At 36.8% G+C, this 27,931-nt stretch overlaps 1 protein-coding gene across 3 annotated transcripts; it reads left to right on the top strand.

Moving 5' to 3' along the window:
• Positions 1–346: 346 nt before the first annotated feature.
• On the top strand, positions 347–27,931 carry LOC139984989 (uncharacterized). 3 transcript variants are annotated; one of them, XM_071999173.1, is made up of 21 exons: positions 347–801; positions 6,205–6,331; positions 7,948–8,019; positions 8,836–8,895; positions 10,304–10,372; positions 11,080–11,151; positions 12,226–12,297; positions 12,664–12,738; positions 14,508–14,582; positions 15,021–15,065; positions 17,032–17,109; positions 17,734–17,805; positions 18,392–18,538; positions 18,783–18,851; positions 19,834–19,914; positions 20,057–20,128; positions 21,098–21,151; positions 22,203–22,378; positions 23,736–25,267; positions 26,502–26,637; positions 27,793–27,931. In XM_071999173.1, the coding sequence occupies exons 1-21, from the start codon at positions 687–689 to the stop codon at positions 27,903–27,905; spliced, it is 3,312 nt and encodes a 1,103-aa protein (XP_071855274.1). In that variant the 5' UTR covers positions 347–686; the 3' UTR covers positions 27,906–27,931. The 3 variants fall into 3 exon arrangements, with proteins under 3 accessions (XP_071855274.1, XP_071855279.1, XP_071855266.1); XM_071999165.1 differs by having other exon boundaries at positions 348–801; positions 14,994–15,065; XM_071999178.1 differs by lacking the exon at positions 15,021–15,065.

Raw genomic sequence — 27,931 nt, 5'->3', positions numbered from 1 at the left:
TTCTATGTACATTGTTATATTCACAGCACCAGTGTTGCACTCTGTATCATCCTAACACGAAGTCATTGTCGGTACAAGAAATGTGGCCGAGTATTACAGACTTAGGTATATGACACGTAGGCATGGGGTTTGGTTCCTATCTTCCCCTGATGAGTCCTAAACTGGACAAAGCCGGTCGTGAAGTGGTATTGTTCTAGTGGGTTGATCTATATTAATTTGATTTATATCTTTCATACCACATATGACGCATTTTTTCGCATCGAAGAATGACCAAGATATGGAGTTTAGATTGACCTCTTTCAGTCTTTCCTGAGTTGAAAGTGAAAGTATAACTGTACATCGATGAAAGAAGGAAGTTTCTGCCACTGTTTCATGTTTGTGGTCGGGAAAACTGTATAGTTGTATTCAGTCTATGTGCATGTAGCCGAATCGACTGTGTCCTTGCATGTATGTATGTATTTAAGATCCTCTTGCAAGCAGGAACTCGCGAAGAAGCCTCATTGGATTATCAAAGCCGCAAGCTGACCGAAGTCAGTCTCTTACATTCATATTTTAACGTGCATGATTAAGAATTGCCAATTGTCAACAACTCTGTTACTGGACGACATACATTAATCTTGGAGTGACTCGAACCGGAGACCTTATATGATTGGAAGGCACCGACTGTGTCCTTTGTTTGGGTAATCATGGCGCACACGCTACGCTGGTTCTTACTTTTCTGTTTTACTCGCTGTTTCTCCGACTACGGTTTTCCGACTACTGTTGCAGACCTATCAAATGACAAGGGCTGTCGCATATCAGGTAGGCCCTCTAACTGCATTTACCAATACGGGTTTGTGCAGTAGATAAGCACTTGGTAACAGTATTTTAATATTATATATCAAGTAAAACAAAATATTGAGAAACAGAAATGTGTAGCCAGTAGCGATTAAAATGCTCTCATTGGCTCATCTTTAGCATAATGGAAAGGGAATTTGGTTACTGATTGCTCAGTTCACAATAGCAATATTTCGGATGAGATGTGTCGAGCATTTTTAAGCTCATTTGAGGTTAGAAAAAGTATTTCTTTGAAATTAAGAACAAAATTGATTCTTCTCTCTCTTTCTCTCTCTTTCTCTCTCAAGTTTTGATAAGTCAGGAAAGTAAACTATTCAACAGGTTTTTCAATATGTTACCATTGGTGTCGGGCAGTGGGGCCTGGAAGATCCTCGTTTTGGCAAAGGTATAGGGAGGACAGAGTTATGTTTCTGCCCTCACTTGTCTAAGTAGAGATGCACTCTACCAACGGACAATAGCTCATTTCGTTATTTTACGCTTAATGAGTGGAATGGTTAATGCTTAATGAAATATGTGCACCTTGTACTATCGGCTTATATCGGCCATTATGACACAGTTACAAAAAAAAGTCACTTGCTATGTGTTCATAATAATAAACTTATTATTTTAATTCGTATCTATCGTTTTGTTTCTTATCTTCTGATTGAACACTACATGTCAATCTTTTGCAGCATGTACAGTTATATCTATTTTATAATTTTTGTATAATAAATCCTTTACTTTCCATTTTCACACCATTTCTTTATGTTTACTTGGCTTTGTTTGGCTTTTACCTGTTAAACGCTATAAGAGTATTGACGAAATGTGTCATAGGAAAATAAATTGTCATGCTTATGACATCAGATAAGAGCCTTGTACTCCGACTCGTACTCATATCAGGAGAATACTGTTGTACTCGTTCTCATGCAGTTGTACTCGTGTTCATGCTGTTGTACTTGTGTTCATACTGTTGTACTCGTACTCATACTGCTGTACTTGTACTCATGTCCAGGCTAATTTTTTAATTTCTTTGACTTAAGTTTAGAATGGGTGCTCGAAATAATGTAATGAATTGGAAGTTGTTTGAATTAGAATCTCTTGAAATAACTGAATTTTAAGCAATTTACTGTTAAAGTTATGAATAATGGTGATAATGTCTGAGGTTTTGCTTATTTCATACAGTGTTTTGTTTATAGTATATCTAGGGGTTCTAAGACAGCCGGTATACAGAATTATGGATGGTGGTAAATTTGTTTATATTTGGGGCACTTAGAAAAGGCAAAGCTAACATATAAGAAAAGAAGTTTGATTTTTGCATCATAAATTACTAAGCAGAGTTTCGGGTTTAAAGATATCAGTGTTCCTAAGTGTTTTGAGAATTTTGACCGTTCTCCAGACTATCCCTGTAGTTTTATTAATATATGTTTTATAGTTTAGGTCTTTGTCAATAGTTATCCTTAGGAAATTTACCTCATAACTATTATTTAAGATGTTGTTAAAGAGGTTAATTTTCTGTGTTGTTTTTACTCCTATCGAATGGGTAATTAAAGATAATGATTTTACTTTTAACTGGATTCATTTTAATTCGCCAACGGTAACACTATTCTTCTAATACAAAATTTGAATTCTGAAGGTAGTTTACGGCATTGTTAATGGTTTTGCAGGTGTCCCATGTGGCTGCGTCGTCTGCGAATTGGCTAACCTTTGAACTGTAGATGCTATTGTTTGGAAAGTCGTCTACGTAGAGAGAGTATAAAAAAGGGCTAAGTACAAAGCCTTGTGAGGAGGGGGGGGGGGATGTAGAGGGGTGCCGGCTTCCAGAATCAAAGGATTGGAATGCTTAGTATTATAGTTAATTTGCATATCGATCGTTTAAAGGAAGAGAGGTGTCTGATAATGTTAGTTGGGAAGTTGTACTTAAAGAGTTTACACCGGACACTATAATGCTCTTGTACCCGTACTCATGGTGTTGTACTCGTACTCATGGTGTTTTACTCGTACTTATGGTGTTGTACTCGTACTCATGGTGTTTTACTCATACTTATGGTGTTGTACTCGTAATAATGCTGTTGTACTCGTAATAATGCTGTTGTACTCGTAATAATGCTGTTGTACTCGTACTTATGGTGTTGTACTCGTACTCATGGTGTTTTACTCGTACTTATGGTGTTTTACTCGTACTTATGGTGTTTTACTCGTAATAATGCTGTTTTACCCCGTAATAATGCTGTTGTACTCGTACTCCTGCTGTTGTACTTGAACTCATGGTGCTGTAATCATTCTCATGCTGGTTTAGCCGTATTTATGCTGTTGAACTCGTACTCATGCTGCTGTACTCGTACTCATGGTGTTGTGACCGTACGTATGATTCCGTCGCCGTACTCAAGCTACATGCTGCTGTACTGTTGTTCTTGCATTCATGCTGTTGGACCCGTACTCATGCTGTTGTACTTATACCCATGCTGTTGTACTACTGCTTAAAGTCTAATTATTGGTGACAACAATGTATTTTGTCTTTCCTTTGTATATTTCAAGTAAACTATGTCTGTCACGAGGAAGCCGCAACCAGTTTTATTGTATACTGCCTTTGGCAAGCCAAATGTTCAAAAAGTAGATAAAAGCAGGTAATGGGTCAAAGTATCAATTTTATCCGATTTTTCAATTGATAATCCGGGATATTCACCAAAGAACAAGCGGTTCGACCCATTTACCAAGTTACATTTAATAAGCCCAGCTCAGCTTCAATCGAGAATTCAACTTTATGGGTCGAAAAATCCAGATAAATCGACTGACTGACTTATAAACCCAGTTGTATTATTTCATTTGCAAATGCAGCTTTGTCAACTGGATATTCAGATCAGGTCTAATAGTTGGTCATTTTTCTGGCCATTAACCACTAGTTGAAAATCTGAAATTCGTACAACTACTCCGTTGACTTACACACTAAACTCGTCATTTTCTGAGATCTCTGTTTATGGAGAATAAATATACGTGAAGTTTTCAACTGACTATGCCATACTCCCACCATATCGTACTGACTAATAGCTTGGACTATGATGGCATTTCTACATTTATACGTGATAATTTAAAACGTCTGGAGTTCGAATTAGAAGAAGTGAAAGTTTAGTATAATAAGATTTTAGAACGGTCGAAAGGAAACGATCATTATCCCACATGTACGTTGCAATGAATTTCGAGTTAGGGGATTTCCCGACGTTGTGCGATATTTACTAATATTGCGTCTATAGCATGAAACTATAGCTACCTGATGGTCGGTTTATGGATCCTCGCCGACGAATACAACTCGAAATATCAATCGAAAATCGAAGATCGAAGATACGAATCTGATATATCCAGGTGTCTGTGTATAGTACAAACAGTACTGAAATTGATCATAATGCTTATACTATCAGTGCAAGGATGCTATCATGAAACTGTATGTATATATATATATATATTTTCAAATACTTGAAATGGTATAATTGAAATTGTAATGAGTTGGAAAATATATATATTTAGGGTGTCTGCATATAGGGTTAGGGTGTCAGCATATGTAGCGGGAGCCCGTGTTCGAATCCCAGTGGAAACTGGATTTTTTTTCATTGTTCTGGATTTTCCAACTCACTACAATTTCAATAATACATATCTCCATTTGCCTTTGTCGTATCTCTTTCGAGATCTGGCTTTAGGAATCTCAAATGATTTCGTTTTGGTTAGCATCATGTTTGACCTCTAGTGAAGACAAAATATAAACAGAACTAGTATTGTTCGATACAGGTGGCAAATGCCTACAGTGAAAATTACGACCTTCTTTACCGATTCGAAACCTCTGGACATACAATCAGCGTCCATATATCCTATAGTGGTTAGGGTGTCCGCATATGAAACGGGAAGCCCGGGTTCGAATCCAGGTGGAGTCCGGGAATGTTTACACTGTTCAGGATTTTCCACCTCACTACAATGTCAACAACAAACAAACCCCAGAGAAATAAGATATGACTCATAATTGACAAATAAAGAGTATTGTGTTGTAGAATATATATTGGAATATTTGGTCCCCCTGGGACCTTCGTCAGCAGTACTTGGCAGTCGAATGAAAAGTACAAAATGTAACACGATGAAAGTATGACGCTATAGATAAGTGTAAGTTGCAATGATGGAATTAAACCAAATACACCATATGCATGATGATGCAGGAAGCGGATTAAGGAGCAAAGAACGGATTGCATATGTTTATAATAATGGTAATAACGGGGTAATAATTTATAGAACTGATAGTTGAAGCCGGTGTTGTGACACTTAATACGAAAGATCCAATCGATTTCTTTCCGTTTACGTTCAGTAGCGGATTTGAGGTTCGAGGCAATTAAAATACATTTTAGGTCTTTGAGAGAATGACTATGAAGATTGAAATGTTCGGAAATGGGGAATCCTGCAACATCATCACGAATAGAATTGTTTGTGATTATTAAAACGAAAGCGGAACATGGAACCTGTTTCACCTACATAATTGCCCTACCGCAACGGAAATTGCCTGCGGTAGTTGAAACTGAGTAAGAGAGTCTGGAGGAAGTGAGCAGAAATCTAAGGTTGGGGGGGGGGGGTATCATTACGAGTTTCCTACTGATCGTCTTAGAATACAGCAAATTCATGTTTGATAGAGCTCAAGTTGGTAACAAACGGAATGCGTGTGTTAGGACTTTTGGACTTGTATTTTAATAAGTCCTCACGGTTCAATTTGTCGGCCCTAGAAAATACCCTGTCAAATTAAGTAAACGGGGTATCCGACGTTCGAGAAATAAGCAGATACCTAGTGTTCATAATCACGTGCATGGGTGGGAGCAAATTCGTTTAAGTTTTAAGGCATTGGCTGTAAACAACAGAACTTTTGAGATTATGTGGGTGAAAACTATTAAAGTGTAAATACATATGAATATCAGTGGGCTTATAAGAGACCGAAGTGGTTAAGGAATTGATATCAATCCAACTTGTTCAGAACGTCTAGAAATGACATTTGGTGTTTAGCATTCATATATTTATGGAAGGCCGAGCAATCTTGCAACATTCCCTTTATAGTTGTGAACTTTGTCGCCTTCTGTCCCATTTCCAAAACATAATAGGCATTCACTTGCCGTAAATATCACTTTAAAACGGCCGTATATAATAAACACAGCGTTACACTAGAATCGAAGTGTAAAAATAACGATAATATTATGCTTTTTCAAATTTTCGGACTCTCATAAAGGAAGATTGGATGAAGTGCTTTTTCTTTAAAGGTGATTATCAGTAATATATGTTGCCCGAACTTTTCCGACATACCGAATTAAGTAATGGAAAGGACATCCATTATATATTTTATTGTGATTCTTGGACAATTGCTATTTTCAGATTCAGATGCCTGCGGACCTAGCGGTGTCTGCGAGTGCTATTTCGAAGGGCATGCCAGTTTCATAAACTGTACAGGAAAATCGCTGACAAGGATTCCTAGAAATATTCCACTAAACGCAACAGCAATGTAAGACCTTCCATTGATTCTGTTACTATTATATAATCAAGGTCGCACATTTAACATTTTTCGGGGTGTTGATCGCTTCGTCGAGACCGACTTGGCTGGTTGAGACCGACTGTACTGACTAGCTGAGAATAGTTTCGAGAACTAAACCAGCAGCATTTTTGCTCTATAATTTCCAAAATGTAATTCGTTATCGTCATATTTTAGACACAATACATGTCATAAAGATGAATTATAGTTACAATTCTCTCAATTGTTTCTCAGGGCCCTGGTGGGATATATGACAAAAATATATATTAAATTAATTATGATCAACACACCAGGAAAATTACGCTCAGTGGCGTCCTGTTTCTGCTTTTTGGGAATCAGCAGGGGAACGTACAGGAACCGAACCTGGACCCTTCGTGTCACAGACTAAGTCCATAACACTCGACTATAGTCATACCACTTGCGACACATTCATTCCTAATTCTGTGTACATTTGTTAGATATATATATATATATATATATATATATATATATATATATATATATATATATATATATATCTATATCTATTTATATATATATATATATATCTTTATCTACATATATATATATCTCTCTCTCCACCTCTCTCCTACTCTCCACCTCTCTCCACCTCTCTCTCTCTCTCTCTCTCTCTCTCTCTCTCTCTCTCTATATATATATATATGTATATATATATGTATATATAAATATATATATATATATATGTGGTGAGCGTACGTTTTGTTGTTGAAAGATTTTGTATGGTTGTTAGATCTGAGTTTGAAAGATTCCGGAGTTTCGTGGACAGATCCACTCGTGAGGCGATACAGTAGTGCAATGCATCTGGACAGAAAAGGCATAGAAACGGTAATCCTGAAAGAAACCTATACTCTTTAATCTGGACAGAGAAAATTTGTTAGCATGCCCGCAGGTGGTTATAAACTCTGACCGGGTATTTAATGTAGCTATGTAAGGTTTGTAAATAATGAAATTTCTTTCCCAGAGACACAAATTGCACCTTTTCGTAGCAACAACGTGCTAAGCATGAGGCAAGGAAAAAAGGATATGAGAGGAAAGGAAATGATACTGCTATCCCGCCTATATGTCTTATATTGTTCTCACAAAACAAATGGATAAACTGCTCAGAGAATGGCCAATCAAACCAAATTCCTGAAATAGAAGCTTAGCTGAGCTTCTTTAGCGTTGCTACTCTATAGTATTGACTCTTCTTACTAATATATATATACTTATGTTACGCCTCAATTATAAATAATTGGTAACTGAGCACGGCTGGATCCACGAGAAGTTGTAGCCCTGAGATCGTTGACGTTGACTCCTATATAGAGAAGACCGATACATGTTGCATTTGGGACATTCTGTGGCACATTTAGAGTAGAAATACACGATTTGAGATGATTTTTGTTCAAAGCTGAAAATGGGAGTTGTGTACACCCCAACCTTCCACACCCTCGGGATCCGCGCCGGTGGTATAGTATATACGCACGGATTGTTGTTGGAGCTATTTGAAGGCACTGGAAAATCTAGTACCGGTATATGTAGTTACTAAAATGTGTAAAATTAAGTTTATTTCTGTTTTTTTGTCTCTGCAGAAAATTTGATCATAACCAACTTGAATGCATCCCCACCAACTATATGCTGAGGTTTGATAAGCTGATCAAGTTGTACGTATAAATATCAGTATACATATATTCATTAATTTGTCTTTCAAGAATTTCCATAGCTAATAACCACTCGTGAACCTCCTCATATAACATACTGACAGTACGAACAGTACATAACATATATAATCCCAAGTTGGTGAGACTACTCCAATCGATACCGAAACAGGAAAGACCCTTGTAAATATTTTCCTGTTGTCTAGCAGTGAACAGAGGCTATAATAATAGAGTAAGAATAGTAAAAATAATGTTATGGTACAATATGTTTCCAACCCTATATACGGGCTGTTACTCTGTAACAAGGAACTGAAATATCAACTGGTTATCAAGAAAAACAAATGCACCCGGTTAGAGTCTACTTAATTACAAAACAAATAGAAAGTTGACCTCAGTAAGTGCATAAAGGAAAGATAATAAAGGCAGTTTAGTCATGTAAACGAGGAATACATATATTTCAATACCTTGGTGTAGCTTTCAATTCCGTCATATCCTAAAATAATAATATGTATCTAGAAATAACTTGAAGCAAATCATGGGTGAACTAATAGATATACACATCTGGAATCGATTATATTGGTTCATAGAATTTTGTTGGTAGTTTTAAGGTAACGATTCTGCCATCCATCATTGCGGTTCTTAAGATAACGTTTAATTCCCGGTGCCAAGGTGGCATTGAGGATGACTTCAATATGTTAACATATTATATCGATTGATCTTGAACCATATCTGGGCTCACTCATCTATATATGTTCTCCTTCAGCCAACTAATAATCGTTGAATTATATTCCTTAATCCTATCATATTTAAATTTACATGCAGTGCCGCAATCGACAACTTGTTGAAGCGTTCATTTCTTCTACCGTCAAGGCTATATGAGTTGTAAGTTCAAAACTTGTCCTTTTCTTTTGACAAACATCGTTTGAATGTATATATCTATATATACATATACATATATATATATAAAAATGAAATTCGCAATGAGTTGTAAAATCAAGAACAGTGAAAAAACTTCCAGCCTCCACCGGGATTCGAACCCGGGCCTCGCGCTTTGTACGCAGACACCCTTACCAACTAGGCTATGGACGCTGATTGTATGTCCAGAGGTTCGAAACCGGTAAGGAAGGTCGTAATTCCACTATAGGCGTTTTTCACCTGTATCGAACAACACTTGTACTGTTTTTGGTGACATATTTTGCATTACTCTGCATGATGGTGCATGATGCTAACCAACTCGAACAATATATATATATATTTATATATATATATATATATATATATATATATATATATATATATATATATATATATATATATATATATATATATATATATATATATATATATGTACATGTATATATATATATATATATATATATATATATATATGTGTGTGTGTATATGTATATAATATATCACCAATATGTCACCAAAAACAGAACTAGTATTGTTCGATACAGGTGTCAAATTCCTACATTGACATTACAACCTTCCTTACCGGTTCGAACCCCTTGATGTACAATCAGCCTCCATAGCCTAGTGGGTTAGGGTGTCCGCGTACAAACGGGAGGCACAGCTTCGAGTCCCGGTGGAGGCTGGGAGTTTTTTTCACTGCTCTGGATTTTCCTTCTCATTACGTTTTCAATTATATATGTTCAATAGCCTTTGTCGTTAACCTCCATGACATTAACATAAAATCTTTTCAAAGTATCTCTTTCGAGATGTGGCTTTAGGAATCAGAAATGATTTTCGAGTTGGTTAGCATCATGTTTGATCTCTAGAGTAAGGCAAAATGTCACCAAAAACAGAACTAGTATTGTTCGATACAGGTGTCAAACTCCTACATTGAAATTACGACCTTCCTTACCGGTTTCGAACCTCTGGACATACAATCAGCCTCCATATATCCTAATTGGTTAGTCTGTCCGCGTACAAAGCGGTAGGCCCGGGTTCGAATCCCAGTGGATGCTGGAAGTTTTTTTCACTGTTCTTGATTACGTATATATATATATATATATATATATATATATATATATATATATATATATATATATATATATATATATATATATTACAGAACACCAAAGAAATAAGATATGATTGACAGATAAGGAGTAAAGTTTTAGAAAATATATTGGAATTTCCGGTCCCGCTAGGACCTTCGTCAGCATTACTTGGCCCTCAATAACAGTTATACAAAGCTAATTTATACGCATTCACACACCAGTAGAATCACTGTGGTCGAGTGATACGGACTTCGGCTCTCCTCTTTTGTTTGCATTTTTTGCAGTGACGTTACTGGTAACAAACTGGAAGACATTGACTATTTCTTCATCGATTGCCGAACGTTATCAATTGTGTAAGTATGAACTCAGCCTTCCTTCATAGCAGGGACGGTACCAGAATATCCAAAAGGGGTGAAAAGATGGGGGAGAGGAAAGGGTAAGAGGGAAGGGGTTGGATAGCAATCACTTTGGTGGAGGAAAACAATTGATAAAAGCCTGTATAAAGTGAATATTACATGCATTTATATATATATATATATATATATATATATATATATATATATATATATATATGTATATATATATATGTATATATATATATTTATATATATATATATATATATATATATATGCCTATAGGCCTATATATATATATATATATATATATATATATATGCCTATAGGCCTATATATATATATATATATATATATATATATATATATATATATATATATATAGGGCAGAGCCTCATTACAGTTTTGTTTCAACGGAGCCGACAGGGGGTGGGGGGATTTTTATCATATTGTTGATTTTCTAGTGAGATTAATCTGTAGACTCACATTTTGATAGTGTTTCTTTTAATTCCTCAATAAAGTCTGCTTTTTCTTAGTTTCACTGTATGTTATTAACAAATAAACTTTGATCATGATGTTATTTTTGCAAACATATTTCAAACAATCTAAGAATTTTTTTTTATCCTCAGAAGTAAATACCATTGGTTTATATTATATTATTTTTTAATATAATAATATAATTGTCTCCCTTCTATTTAAATTGCAGGGATCTTTCTGATAATAGAATAAAACAAATTCCGGATTGGGTGTTTCGTAACTGTACCCGGATGACCACTCTGTAAGTTCTTAACAAGAAATGCGTAACAGCCTAATTAATACCGACCCAATAAGACCTGTCGATAAATATATGAACGCAGGCGCAGTATGCCCTTGCGTGATATCATTATATCGAATAACGCAGTTGTGTAATGTATAGCTAATTATCGTCATTCTTGATATTTTATTTGCGCATTTACAAAGTTTTGAGAATATTTTCTATAAAAAAATTAAAGAACTACCGGGTGACCTTTCGAGACAATTACCGTGTTACTTGTTATTAACAGTAACATTCTGAAATGAACATCATTATTTAGAGCATTGCATGAATTAACATGGTTAATCAACGGCATACCGGGCGTTTATATTAAAACGCTACGACTGGATGCACTCGTCATACGGCCTCGTGAGTTGTTCGTGCATTATATTGCTATACACGCTCGGTAACCCGTTGATTAACCGACCCCTATAATCAGGAGCGGCTGACTGAATACATCATAGTATAAACTAGCCAATGATATTATTTTCTTTTACATATCTGACACTCCCACATAGGGACATAACCCAATAAAATGTACGTAGGTGTGAGTGAGGCAATATATACATTATTCATTGCGTTTGCTGGACTATCACCCAGTTGGGACATTTTTTTCTATACTGTAGTGTCATGTCCCGCTTCAGAGCACTCGTATTGTCAGTACGAGCAGTATGAATATCATGTTTCTATCAGATCAAGGTTAGGAACTGTTTGTACTGTCAATAGCAGTGCTTTGAAGCATGATATTGGAGTACAGTTTAGAGAGGTATTAGCATTAGGAAATTGTCCCAACTGGCTGGACCTATTGACAGCTGTGACATTGACAGTGGAAATGTGACTCTTCCATTGACACAAATTGATATTCAATTCTTTGACTTGATGATTTGTTATGAATTATTAATTAATTAATAGCTAAATAATTCATCAAACCTGTAGTAGGTCATCTTAGTTGATTGCAAGAAATTATTTTGTTGAGTAATACTCGGCAGGTTTGTTAAAAGTACCAACAGATCGCAAACAGTTGTTTGAAAATGTTACCTTCATTTCATTTCATAACAGGTCTTTTCACGGCAATTTGATAGAAGTGATTGGAAATCGAGACCTTGCAGGCTTATCCTCCCTTCGTTTCCTGTAAGTGTACCAAGGATTCTTTGTTCGAAATGGGTATATTACGAATTTATTAAATATTGATACATATCTGCTGATGAGAAAAACAATAGAGATGATAATTGCCAATTTGATACATTCGTTCGGTAACCACGACAGGACTGCTTTGCATATTACGACGCGGACTTGTATAGGCTATCTTATACAATATGTATCTATATAGATGCAAATATCTCATTTGCAGTGTGTTATATTTTGTTTTTACTTCGCGACCCGGGGTCGATTTATGTGATAAAGCGAATATAGTAATATCGATTTCCTGTTTAATTCTGTAAGTAATGAGTATTCCTTTTAGCCAATTGTTCTTTGTTTTCTAATACCTATTTTCAGCCGTTTAAATGGACTAAAGCAATTAAGGAAGATTGAGCAGCTCGCATTTCGTGATCTCTTCAATTTGGAGACATTGTAAGTTTAATTTAATCGGATCTTTCTTCTTCTTTTTTAGTTCAGCTGAAAATTATAGCATAATCTTATAGTGGCATTGGTTTCAGTATCAAAACAGTTAATAATCCACCTTGAAATTAAAAGGAAAAACAAAGAAGCTATACTCTCTGCTACTCATTCCAATAAATACAAGTTAAAATCGATTTTTTTTGACGCAAAATATATCTCGTAGAGTGTAAAGTTTTCTAAGATGTCTACAAACAGACGGTGAACCAGGGAGTACAAAGGTAGCCCCACACCCCACAACCACGTATATGCTTCTGGGAAGGGGTCATATCCCCTGCCCCACACCGACCAACTGGCATATGAAATATTACCAAATTACCTACATGCACAGCAGATAAATATCTAACACATGTATATGCGTGAAATGTTTCAACATTGTTTCCCAAGTTGAAAAGTACATACATAGATAGAAACTTTTTTGTCCATTTCAGAAAACAAGAAAAAGAAAATGATTTCCCGTCGACAGTAAACATAAGACAGTAGTGAAACACACAAAACCATACAATAAACAAGCTATTAGTGAACAACTACGAGAAAAAAAACTAAATAAGTAGAGGCCTATAGTTTTTTTTTTGCATCTACGTACCCTCCATTCCATCAAAACTAATCAAGCCCTGTCAAGCCCCCATTGACAACAAACATCTTAGCCCCTGGCCCGGTTCCACCCCTGTTAAATCTATGATCCCCCCTCCCACACACACACACACACCACATTCAAATAAAGAAATTTGTGTCCGTAATTTCATTCGATTATGCAATGTGACAAAGAACGGTGTTTATATTGTAGCCTACCTTACACCCTATGGCGGGCCATCAGTCTCAAATCTTGGGGAATCGACTTCTACCGATATAAATTGACATATTACAATTTCCTCCGACTTACACTCGTTCCTAGCAGCTTAAATTGACTTGATTTAAATTGGAAGAAATAAATTTATATATAATAAATCTTTAAACATCAGTTTCTAGCAGCTTAAATTGCATTCTATTTGTGTATGTATGTATGTGTGTATGTATGAGCGTGTGTTTGTATGTATGTATTTTAGATACCCCTGCAAGCAGGAACTCGCGAAAAAAAGCCATCATTGGCTTATCAAAGCCGCAAGCTGACCGAAGTCAGTCTTTTAGATTCATATTTGACGTCCATGATTATGAATTGTCAACTGTCAACAACTCTGTAACTTGAAGACATACATAAATCTTGGAGTTACTCGAACTCGGGGCTTTATGATTGAAAGGCACCGGCGTTAACCACTGAGCTAACACTCCCTGATTAACATTTACCGATTTACATTTACCGATTTAGGTTGACATATCATCGATTTAGCTCATTAACATATTCCAAATCCCGAACTGAAATTTGCAATGTACGTATTACAAATTTGAGTTGGTATATGGCTGGATACGTTAAGACGTACGTTCTTCGGTTAATATAATTAAAATGAGCGGAATACGCTAGGGGAAATGTCAAAGGTCACAAAGCAATTAAGGGCATTTACAATTGACCTGAAACTCGCAAATCATTGCTACAGCACGCAAGCGGTGAACGTTTAAAAAATGGTGCTTGATTTCTGCACATGTGACGTTTAGTCTTTGTGATGCACGAACAATGTTTACTTCTATAAAAAATTAACTAATACCAGTGATCGCTGATAAGTTGTATCATATATTATTGATCTCATGACAGACATTCGCTATCAATTCTGTTTTCCACTTTCTAACAGAATAATCTACGGTTGTCACAAATTGGATAACTTCCCGACGGGACTCTTCACAAATTGCAAGAAACTAAATATTCTGTAAGTTTAAACTGAAGATCATTTCAACAAGTTTATCTATTGACCGAAGTTAGTACCAATCGACCATAGTGATTTTATGGTGTGACTGCGTATTACTGGCTTTGTGTCACTGACGATGAGCGCGTATAACGAAATTGTTATCATTGTACAGAGTGCATCCCTGTTTTTGAATCTAACAATGAACACAGAATTATCCCGCCTTTTTATAAGCACGCCAAGTCGTAATTATAAAATGAATATGTAGCGAGTGGAATGACAGATCCATATTAAATTAATAAAGACCAACACACCAGAAAAGTTTCCACTTCACGATCGGTTTCGTCCTATTGGGACTCATCAGGAGAAGGTATATAGGAATCGAACCGACCGGACCTTTGAGTCATTTATATCATATAATTCACTTCGTTGTAGTATTTTGCGAAACAATCACATCACCAGATTTCAAGACGGGGTTTTCACTGGATTACAGAATCTTTTACAGTTGTAAGTATTTTAACGATATCAAACGAGAATGTAATGAAATGCTCAGGAAATTTGTATATACATTTGACCAGCCAATGTACACCGGGTAATTATTGCTGTATGTACATACTTACCTGCTCCCTCTTGATCACACCGGGCCGCGAATATTTTTTTCCCAAACTGAACTGACACTGAAATTATTTCCTCGATTCTGATTGGTTCTCAGCGAGCACGTGATATACTTTAGTTTTCAACATCGATCCTCCATAATCTGTCGATATCAGTTTGATCAACCCGAACAATTTTAAGATATTCACATTAGCAACTTCCCAGAACTTTTGGTAGGTATATATGAACGAAAGTATATAGTGAAGTAACTATTCCCAACTACTGCGCCCATTATAGGCAGTCCTCGATCGTTTCTTTACTCGCTTGACTCCGCTCTACACAGCACATACATGTAATGTAGCCTATTGTACTGTGTATAGTATACAACACGATAAAACAGTGCATTTGTAATTGTATACATGTAGCCGATGTACGTGTGTACGAGGTGTTTGTGTACATTCAGGGTTGCGATACTTTTAGTTTTATAATCATAAATTCAAAATGTATTCATTCAATGAATCTAGATAGGCCTAGTCGAATATGCATTGGCCATGAAGACGCGCGAGTGAGTGTGTGTCAGCCATTGAGTGTACACAAACATGGCATTTGACGATATGTCTGTGTCTTTGACTTGTTAACTAGTTGTATATAGCCTTATAACCTATAGGCCTACGTACGGAAACACATATGTTTACCAGCACCATTAGAAGTTCTTGAACATGGTGACTTAGTAGGCCTGCATTAACCGTATATACGTATTCGTATTAGTTCGAGATCTCAAATTCACTAATATAGGCCGTACCGCCTTTACAGTAGCTCTTGATAACTGGAAGCCTCACATTGTATCTACATGTAGGCACACTTAGGCCTACATACTAACTTAGCCTATATAAGGCCTACACACGTATTTTTGACATGATGCGGCCCATGAGGATTGGTATGACCAACACTAACAGTGTCACATACATTCATTGATAAACGCAGACTACCATTCCGGCTTTGATCAGCCAATCAGAATCGAGGAAATAATTTCAGCGTCAGTTCAGTTTGGGAAAAAAATATTCGCCACCGGGCCTATCTGATGTGCTGTCTCCTTCAAGACTGATCACCACATTAATACATCTGTATCAACCCTAATAAACAACTTCAAAAGCTATTTCAGTCTTTTCATGATAATAAAGAATACAACAGTTAAAAGTGCTTTGATTAATGTTATTTTTCCAAGAAACCTAACGATATGTGTGAATATTTAAAATGATAATAATTCAGTATATAGTTGTGTGTTTCAATGTCATATTATGATGTGATAGTACACCGTCGAATGCAATGTAGTGGAAATATCGACTATAGCTTATCATACACTGAAGGCACAACGTTTCAAGTAACGGGAAATGAATTGGGAGTTTTTATATATTCGTTTCTTATGATAACGATTATTATTACAATTACAACTACGATTACGACTACGATTATGGTTATGGTTACGGTAACGGTTATGGTTACTATTACGACTACGACTACGATTATGATTATGATTACGGTTATGGTTACGGTAACGGTTATGGTTACGATTTCGATTACGATTATGATTACGATTATGATGACTTTCAATAAAACTGTTATACTTACGAATTGAAATCAAAGTTAATCAAGATGAGTATAATAAGTCGATCAATCCAAATGACTTTGCATCTGGTCCGTAGTGCTTTGTTAAGCTGATTCTACACCAATATAATCAATATGAAGCTATCGTAAATTTGCGCCTTAAAAAAGGAAGCTATGAAAATGATTCAATGACACTAAGGGATAACAAGCATGGGCACTATGACCATGCTATTAAATTGATGTCTTTGAAACCAAAAGTCTGTTTCTACAACAGATCATTTGGTTTGAATGTTTTCCTGCACAACGGTATTTCTGGAGGGACATTGGCAGGTATTCACTCCATCACTAACTTGTAAGTTAAACTCGCATCTATACTAGTAATGTTAAGTTTATCTTTTGTGTTTCTATTCTACTCTGATATATCTATTTAATATGGTTTTGTCTTATGTGAACATTTCTTTCATGACGGGATAAAAATGAGAAGGGTTTGAAAGGAACCTATGAAAGGGGGGGGGGTGATGATATTTCCTCGTACCTTTGGTTTGGTTTTTCTCCTTTGTGTTGTATTGCATTTACAAATGTTTTATTTACAAATCTGTTTGCTGTCAGCTTCCTATATATAAGAAGCGTCAGTGCAGCACACAATTACGAAAGCTTGACCTTTAGTTACCATGAAGATTGTACTCGATAGCAATGGCCTTTGTTTTCCTCTTGAACATTTCTCGCTTGTTTTAAAAAAGAAAAGAAAAATGTACCAGTACTCATCCGGAAAATGTCTCACAGCTTCAAAATATTCACAAAAGCATCATGTGTGGAATGACATAAATCAACTTATGACAAGTCTTATAAAACTGTCAGTTTGTTGCAACATGTTGTGTCAGACTCAAATATTACCTTTACAAAGAAAAGAAGACAGACTGATATTAACTTAGTTAATCCGATCAACTAATCCATAGTCTACTCTGTATCCCCACAGACTCGTCTATAAGGCAAACATAGATGCTTTGCCGGAAGATTTATTTTCCACAGTTCAATTGAACGGCACAGTGTAAGTACAATAGGAAAATAATGGCGGATGATGCAAACGGCCAGTGGTTGGTTGGAAGGTTGTGTGTGTGTGGGGGTGGGCTTATGGCGAAGGTGTGCACAATTCGCCGGAGGGGTGGGTGGTGGTGGGGGGGGGCAGGAAATGGGAGGTAGAATTTGAGGGTGGGGAGAAAGGTTAATCAATTGACTATTCATGTTAAGAAGATAAATTAACACGGACCTGATGTTTAATGGATACAATTTAACATTGGTATAGCCTACTGTAAGAAATATAACTTTAATGTCTCACCCCGCACACATTGTTATAAAGTCTCAGAAGGAGGTGGGAGAGCGGGCTTAAAGTTGCTAGTTGGCAGCTGATTCTTGCCTTTGCTCAGAGTATGAAATCAAATCATTAACGTATCATGTGTGGATTTTTGAATTAATTTATGGGCATGGTCTAGACTATTCATTTTAATTTAGTAACGTATCATATAATAAAGCTTGATTTGTGCCTATATATGTCTAAGATATCTATTAAACACTATGAACTCCTTATGCTTCATTCTTACGTCAACAATTTGTTTAAATATTTCTTTTTCTTAAAGTGATTTTGGAGGTAACAAACTTCGGAGCCTGCCAGCTAAGCTGTTCTCGTATAGAATTTACAAGATAAAGGCTCTATATCTGTATCACAACCTACTACAAAGTATACCAAGTGGTATCTTCTGCAATCTGGAATACCTTGAAAACATGTAAGGACAATGTTTGATAAGTTTCTTGTTTATATGTGAGCCCCTAGTCGGGGCCACCATGCATGGGAAAAGCTTGATCACTCAATACGAGTTCATTCATGTTGCGACCTTAAGGATTGGGTGTTTGTGGAGTGTGGGGGTGGGGGGTGGGGTGGGTGGTATGGGTTGTGGGGGTGAGTGTCTATAGTCATCTCATCTTACTGTCCAGTAACTTTCATTTGGGACTTGGTTTACTTTTACCCAGCTATTTGTTCGGAAACAAGATCACAAGGCTGCCTGAGAGTATGATGCTTGGGACGTCTGTCACCAATATGTGAGTCTACTTAATTTATTCCATCTATCTATCTATCCATCCATCCATCCATCCATCCATCCATCCATCCATCCATCCATCCATCCATCCATCCATCCATCCATCCATCCATCCATCCATCCATCCATCCATCCATCCATCCATCCATCCATCCATCCATCCATCCATCCATCCATCCATCCATCCATCCATCCATCCATCCATCCATCCATCCATCCATCCATCCATCCATCCATCCATCCATCCATCCATCCATCCATCCATCCATCCATCCATCCATCCATCCATCCATCCATCCATCCATCCATCCATCCATCCATCCATCCATCCATCCATCCATCCATCCATCCATCCATCCATCCATCCATCCATCCATCCATCCATCCATCCATCCATCCATCCATCCATCCATCCATCCATCCATCCATCCATCCATCCATCCATCCATCCATCCATCCATCCATCCATCCATCCATCCATCCATCCATCCATCCATCCATCCATCCATCCATCCATCCATCCATCCATCCATCCATCCATCCATCCATCCATCCATCCATCCATCCATCCATCCATCCATCCATCCATCCATCCATCCATCCATCCATCCATCCATCCATCCATCCATCCCTCCCTCCCTCCCTCCCTCCCTCCCTCCCTCCCTCCCTCCCTCCCTCCCTCCCTCCCTCCCTCCCTCCCTCCCTCCCTCCCTCCCTCCCTCCCTCCATCCATCCATCCATCCATCCATCCATCCATCCATCCATCCATCCATCCATCCATCCATCCATCCATCCATCCATCCATCCACCGTCCGTCCGTCCGTCCGTCCGTCCGTCCGCCCGCCCGTCCGTCCGTCCGTCCGTCCGTCCGTCCGTCCGTCCGTCCGTCTGTCTTTCTATCTATCTGTAACATGAATATTCATATTGATAAGCATTATCATTTTAACATGACATTGAATTAATATATAGCTTTGTCCGAACAGATTTCTTTTTCAGAATAACATTGACCAAATATCAGGAGCGCCTTTCTTCACCGGCCGTAACGATAGCGAAGTCAAGCTCGTGTAAGTATCCTACACATAAACTGGTCACTATCAGAATATCCTCAATATGTTTACCAGTTCATCAATCTATATGATAATTCTCTATATCAGAAAATATTCTCAAAATCTCATCTGATCAAGAACTATTTAAACATCTTTCCAGACATTTGCAGGGGAACCCATTACGCACTGTAGAGCCATCCGCTATTTCAGGAATCTCCGAGAGTGGTTTAATGTAAGTATTTAAGGATATATATATATATATATATATATATATATATATATATATATATATATATATATATATATATATATATATATATATATATATATATATATATATATATATATATATATATATATATATATATATGTATATGTATATATATATATATATATATATATATATATATATATATATATATATATATATATATATATATATATATATATATATATATATATATATATATATATATATATATATATATATATATATATATATATATATATAACACTGGAATTACCTTGGTGTTAAATTTTGCCCGAGTCCGTTTATGATGTACAACCTTCTTTTTTATAGCAATCTTTACGATGATACTCTCTAGTTCTGAAGGTCATGCATGCACCAGGTAGGATATTAAACTTTAACACAGAATATGATATGTAGGCTACAGAGAAAACATGCAGATCTCAGTCGAGATTGCAATAGTTTTAACACTCATATCTTTCTCCATAATGTTCTTTTCTGTACATAAAAAACGTTACTAACTATGAACTATACCTATACCAAATTGAGGGGTATCCATTTTAATGCCCTAGGTTACACTGTAAATATATCAACACACCTTTACATACCTGTTATATATTTATCAATTGTACACATCAGTAGAGGAGGGGGGGGGGGGGGTAATGAAGGGCTGAGCCAGTCCCCTTGTCTTCATTTCAGAGAGAGAGATAGTTGGGGGGGGGGGCTGAAACACTCCGAGAATAATATACAGTGATTTGGACGAATAGATTTAATCGGTATCGATATAAACCGAGCAGATTTAATCGGTATCGATATAAACCGAGTAGATTTAATCGGTATCGATATAAACCGTGTAAAGCACGACTCCCTCAATATACGAAATATCGATATAACTGTGGCATTTATGTTATTATGGTTCTTCCTGTTATCATTCTTTATTCTCTTCTTCCACAGAATCTTGTACTGCGACTTCATCACAATTCCATGGACAGCGCGTGCGGTAAACATGTAAGTTAAATACAGCAGTTCCATGAATATACGTCAGTTTTTATGCCTGAGAATGCATAAAATGCACCCTATTACCACATTTAGGATTAATTGTTCTCGAACAATCTAACGAAAGTACATTTCCATGGACAAGCGAGCACACCTCCTACGCATGCATCCTTCCACAACTAATATTTCCAATGACAATTTATAGCGACAGTGTAGAAAATCAGGTAGAAAAGGAAATAAAAAGAGTCATAATCAATGAACAAAATTTATAGCAACAAGAGTTCCATGGTTCCAATTTCCAGTATCTTTGACAGCATAACAATATAAATGACTACCCGATACGTTTGACAGAAATGATACATACATATACATACATATATATATATATATATATATATATATATATATATATATATATATATATATATATACATACATACATATATATATATATATATATATATATATATATATACATACATACATATCTAGATATTACACAATTTTGGTCTTGGTTAAGTAATGAGAAAATCGAAAATGTTCACTTCATAGCTAGGCCAAAATACTTTGAAAGTCTTTCTGCCCTGTATTTAAATGCATGCTGTGAAAGGTACTGACAGACCTAGTATGTAAGAGATCATTCCATGTAGGTCTTGTGAGCATGATGATATATCTCCAGAAGCGAATCTTTAGATAGCAGATTCATACGAGATTTATATAATTACATGTAAATATAAATAACAATGCAATTTGTTCATTTCTAGTTGTCTGGGGTTATCCTATACTCCAGAATACTTCTATATATTTACAATGTCAAATTAGGTAACTCTACATGATGGTCTGCTTGGATGGTGTTCTCATATCAGCTACTTTTAAGTTTTTGTTGGTGTGTGGTTGATACGACGTGGGTGGGTGGGGCGGGGTGGTGTTGGGGGTGTAGATCTCCCACACCACTCACTACCCCTAAGATCCGCGCCTAGTTTTGAAGCGAAATGAATCCTTAACTGCTACGCATAAAATCACATCACAAATTATATAGCAGAACTCTGTACGCCTCTTTCAGATCATGCGTTGGGAATACTTACACACCTGTAATTGAATTTGATGATTACGCGGCCAGATCACTACGAAGAAGTGGATTTCATTGTTCGTCGATTTCTCAATCTTCGAATTGTACTGCGTGTGCCGTTGGAACCTACGGGAGCGAAAAAGCAGATGGGTGTCTCGGCTGTCCACGAGGTAAGAAAAGGCGATCGGAAAAGTAAATATTGCATTATTAAGACGGAGTATACATTGCACACCCTAGAAACGATTGGGAGATAGGGGAAAGGGTGCGATAGCACTGCCTGCTTCAAATATCGCACATCGACACTGTTGATATTTTGGAAATAAAGCACCGTTTTGCATCCGAGCACCCTTAACTATACCAAAATTCAACTCTCCGCATGAAACAAAACTTTTATGATTTTACGCTACTTGACTAAACGTAAGCTGTTTCGTTTTATATTTTATAGCAATTATCTATTAATACGAGAAGAAGGTTGATGCAACGTTCCTTAACTTGATGTGTAGGCCATAACTTCACGCAGTTGGTGTGAGCTCTGGGCAATGATATTGTAAACAATAGAGGTCAAGAGAGTACAACATATTTTAACAATTGGACCATGAATAATATTTGGTTTGGTCTAAGGATAACGTGTGACATGGCTCTTAATATCATGAAAGAGTGGTGGGTGCAAAGAGGGCCAGGGGGCACCACCTTCCCCACCCACGCTATTTGATTTTCAAATTCGAAAGTATAGGCCTACATTACTACAACCTCGCGTTAAGACCGAATTATAGACCTACATTATAGTCTAAATATGCATCAGACTGTACCATTTGACGTCTAAAATTTGACAGTTCTTCTGGGGGACCGGCCTCCAGATCCCCTTTTATGAGAGTCCCATTCCGGCAGCCAAACCGCAACCACATCCCTCATTCGTAAACTTTTGGATCAACCTAAAACAGGCCCATTAAAGGTTCATCTCGCTAACAAAATCAGTCTGGAGAAATTTGCCTCATGTGACGTCACTGATAATGAACTATTGAATGCTGTTAGAGTAAGCAATATATTTGATAAGAAATGTGAACAATGGTGACATACTCATATAAAGTGGGAAACGGGGTTAGGCTCATAGAGTACAGTATCGCACACCACGGTAGGTAAGAAATAAACGTGAAAACAGAGACAGTGAGTAAAATGGTTTGAATAGTTGGTACCTAGCCGATCCGATAAGATTGTATGATGATAAACAAAATAGGCTAGACATGATAACATATAAACATGGGCGTTTTAATTCGGAATTTTCCTAACAAAGAGACTGATGAAGGCCAATCACTCACCTTGACAAACTTAAATTGAATCGATGAAGATCATACGTGACTTAACAAGATATCCAGGACTATGAAGTTTGCACTATTTTGCATTGGATGAAAAAGAAAAGGCAAACAAATGAAACAAAAACTTCTGTGATTATTAAATTGCGATGATTGTGAGATCTGAAATGTTCGTATATTGTTTTTGTATTATTTCTTTCTCATTGTTTAATTGCAGGTGGATTTTACCAAAATGAAGTAGGCCAGTCTGCTACCGATGGTGGCATAGCTTGTAAGAAATGTAATAACGGAACATTCGTTATGAACGGCGAAGGTACAAGTCCATTGAGCTGTGAGGTTTGTCCTGATGGAACAGATAAGTCGAAACCAGCAGAATACCGAGCCTGTTTTTGTCTAGAAAACTATTATCGTACATATCGTTTTGGTCAATGCTATCTTTGTCAGAGAGAAGGCATGAAGTGTTCCGGCGAATATGCCTCGATAGGCTATGGCTATTATTGGAATTGGAGCTATACTGACGTAAACAAATACATCGACTTCGTGAACAATTTGAAATGTCCGACGAACGAGTACCGCAACGACACACTATATTTCGCAGATCCCCTACCAACGGTTCATAATTGTCCGCAAGCTTTTAAATGTGATAACAAAGAAAACGACATCGAAGGGAATTGTGCCAAAGGTTACAAAGGATGGCTTTGTTCTTCCTGTGACGACAACTACTACGCTGCGTTAGGTTACTGTCATGAATGCCCCCCTCTCTACATTTTCCTACTAGAAATGACAATTTTGCTAATTGTTATTGTTACGTTCTTAAGTTATATCATTTATCAACTCCGGCGTGAAAATTCAAGGGTGATTAGATCCATTGCCGATATTTCGATCGCTCGTGGTAAAATCATATTAGCATTTTATCAAATTATGGGCGAGTTCTGGGATTCCCTCGACGTTATGAACTGGCCAGTATACTTTCAATGGGTTGCGACAGTTATGGTATATTTACAATTCGACCTCTCTTTCATTTTCGTGAAACCAAGCTGTTATGTGAATATATTTGTGACTCCGTATGAAGAATTTGTTATCGGAATCTCTTTTCCATTGCTGCTGATCTCCACAACAAAGATTTTATTCATGGGTATGACGTGTTGGCTGAGAGCTTGTAAAGACCCCGAAGAAGTGGAAAGAAGAGAGAAGAAATCAAAACAATATAAGGAGAAAATAATGATGTTGGTTTTGTCTATGTTATTCGTGACTTATACATATACATGCAATGTCATATTTGCTCTTTACGGTCAGACCTGCGAAAAGTTCTATCTTGACGAGGATCAACTACAATTTGTCTCTCTGATGAGGTCGGACTATTCCATTGAATGCAAAACAAAGCTACATGCCAAGTACACTACTGCTGCTTACATCGCAACTATATATGTAGTTCTGTTTCCTGGATATCTGTTCATACAACTTTGGCGGTATTCAACCAAGGATTGCGACCATTCATCGTCGGTACAAGATGGAACGTGCCGCCGGAAAAAGTACCCTCCTTGGTTGTACTTCCTATGTGAGAATTATAAACCAGCGTTTTGGTATTGGGAAATAGTTGAGCTAGGACGGAAAGTGTTGCAGACAATTGTGGTTATATTATATGGATATGACAGTAGCCTCTCTATCTTAGTGAGTGTTACAATAGCTGTAATCTTCCTTTCTGCCGCCTATGCACCCATGAAGGACCACTTTGAACATCGACTCCAGGTTTGTTCTACCGCTATACATTTTATCGATCGATTGATTGAATAGTTGGATCATTTATAACTTCAAAATAAGCTCATTTTCAATTCAGTGACACATTTTCTTAAGTCTAGTCTTCTTAAGAGGAACAGATAACGAGATGTTCTATTCACTGATTCACTGGATGAGGTGGAATGAGCAGAGGGGGAGGGGGAGGGGGAGGGATGGGAGAGTGGAAAGAGGGACTCTATCAGTTTAATTACTTTCTGAAGGCAACCGTCACTGTTACGCACGACATGCAACAAAGAATGTAATTTGATCAAACGCGTGATATTGTTTTATAACCTTAATGGCAGTATTGGCGTACAAAGATTTGCAGCTCTTAGTTTACACATTTCCTCATGTTTCTGAAGCTTCTGAATCTTTAGCCTCTGGTACATCTCACTCTGACCATGCTCTGTTTCTGCGTCAAAAATAATATCCAGTGTCGAATAACATGTTAGTAAAAGTAAAGTTCAGATGAGAATTTAGTTTTGATTAATGAAAGAGAAACATCTTTTAAACATCCTGTTGAATGTGTTATCAGTTTCTACAAATATAGCAGCATTGGGAGTTCTCGACACCAAAAGTGTGAACTTGAAGCAAACAAGCGTGAGTTTGTTTTATGTGTCATGATCGAACTTACTACTTCGAAACAGGACTCCATCTGTATCTGATGACCAAGAAAATAAACCAGAAAGGGAACTTGTTGCTTTCAACGACGACGTCACACAGTCAAGTTAACTTCTGGCAACAACTGTGCTAATATTAATATATCTATGTATAAGAATCGGTGAAAAAGAACTTTCTCCTTGACCCTTTCACTTGATTCTTTTCTTCGTTTTCCTTAGTGTGTTTCGGTAACTAAATATATCAGTCCGTAACGGTTCGAATGTGCCGCATACATACAAGCAATATATTGGTGATATTTATTTATATATTGGTGATATTATATTATATTATATTATATTATATTATATTATATTATACTATACTATACTATATTATATTATATTATATTATATTATATTATATTATATTATATTATATTATATTATATTATATTATATTATATTATATTATATTATATTATATTATATTATATTATATTATATTATATTATATTATATTATATTATATTATATTATATAGATATATATATAGATAGATAAATATATGTAGACATATACATCAGACCTCTTCATTTGTTTCTTAACAGCAAGCATCACTGTGGGCGATATTTCTAAACATGTTGGTTGCAGCAGTGCCCATTCCTGCCGACCAAGATTCCGCAGCTCTGATAACGGGTGGACTGTTATGTGTAATCAACCTCGGTGTCCTGCTCATTATCATTGGTACGTGTACAAGCTTAATTTGTTGTCAAAAGTCGCCCGTCGTCAACATCGGCGTGACGATATACTTTGCAGCGCAGGGATCAAATATTAATTGAGACCGCTTAAGCGAGCGAAGCAAACAACCATTCGTTGGCGGCCAGGTTTAGCATTAGCCCCTTTTTAAGTGTAGAAAGTTAAACTATCGGTAGTGTTAGCCTATTATTAACCTCTTCAATTCAACGTTGGGATAAATTATAGCAGAAGTCTGCTCATAATTAAGAAAGAGAACTAATGACAGAATGGTAGCTGTTCGAGGTATTATTATCATGGTTATTTTCTTAGGCTCGGGCTTTTAAGTCCCCATGGTCCGAATCGCCCCATTCTCATGCCCTTAGCGTTACGACGCTGGTCGTTACTCTTCGTGATGACAACATTCAGTTTCCACAGTCAAGCTCTGAAGATTTTAATATCAATTAAAGTTTTGACCCATTAATGCAAGGTAATATCTCGGCGATAATATCCGTAATATCCAGGCGAAAATATTGAGGTATTATATTGCAATGCTGCACGGAGCTCTTTAGGAACCTGTAATCTTGACTTTGGACGGGAAGGGATAACTGAGTGTTTGTAATCGTGAGCAGTATTCCATCATCAGGACAAAACCGTCACGGGGTGGGAACAGTGGATGAGAGAAATGTAATGAACACACTCAAGGTATAGGCTATATCTAGTGAGTTTTATTCATTCCACTACCTCCCATGTTAAGTTTATTATTATTTTGTTAAGAAAATCTTTATGAAGAACTGTTTATATACACCTTATAGTCTTAATATTCCTCAGATTGCACCATTTGACGTATAAAGTTTTCTTGGAGAGCAGATGAGGTGTGTCCGATTTCAATTAACCCAAGATAGCATTCCCTTATAAAATCCTTCACTCGCATATGAACCTTCCATTAAGGTTCAGGCCCCAACCCACCACAATGAGTCGGGAAATATTTGAACCCCCCCCCTCTCCATCGCCCTTTAAAATTCTGGAAAAGTCACTGGTCTATATTTAGGTGTGATCGCACGATAGTCTCAATAAGTTCGTTTGAATTTTGTGTGAAGTTGAATGCGAGGAATGAAGTGTACATATTCCAACTGATTGTTGTCATTTTATTTTGTGTCACTCTAGGTAAGATAATCAGCCAGATAATCCTCCAAATCAAGAGCTTCACTTACAAATGTAAGACACGTGAAGACATGGAACTGAGACAGCGTCTGATAATGGAAGATCGACGTAGTTAAGGCAGATACTACCATCCACAGCTCCT

Source organism: Apostichopus japonicus, chromosome 2, assembly GCF_037975245.1.
Source record: "Apostichopus japonicus isolate 1M-3 chromosome 2, ASM3797524v1, whole genome shotgun sequence".
NCBI lineage: Eukaryota > Metazoa > Echinodermata > Holothuroidea > Aspidochirotida > Stichopodidae > Apostichopus > Apostichopus japonicus.
The sequence above is the reverse complement of the archived record's forward strand: the minus strand, read 5'-3'. Positions and strand labels throughout refer to the sequence as shown.

Bases quoted from the DNA above. Each gene is read 5' to 3' on its own strand.
- LOC139984989 (XM_071999165.1), top strand. From the start codon at position 687: ATGGCGCACACGCTACGCTGGTTCTTACTTTTCTGTTTTACTCGCTGT. The intron at 6,332-7,947 runs GTAAGACCTTCC...TTGTCTCTGCAG, and splicing joins CCACTAAACGCAACAGCAAT to AAAATTTGATCATAACCAAC. The intron at 17,110-17,733 runs GTAAGTTAAACT...GTATCCCCACAG, and splicing joins ATTCACTCCATCACTAACTT to ACTCGTCTATAAGGCAAACA.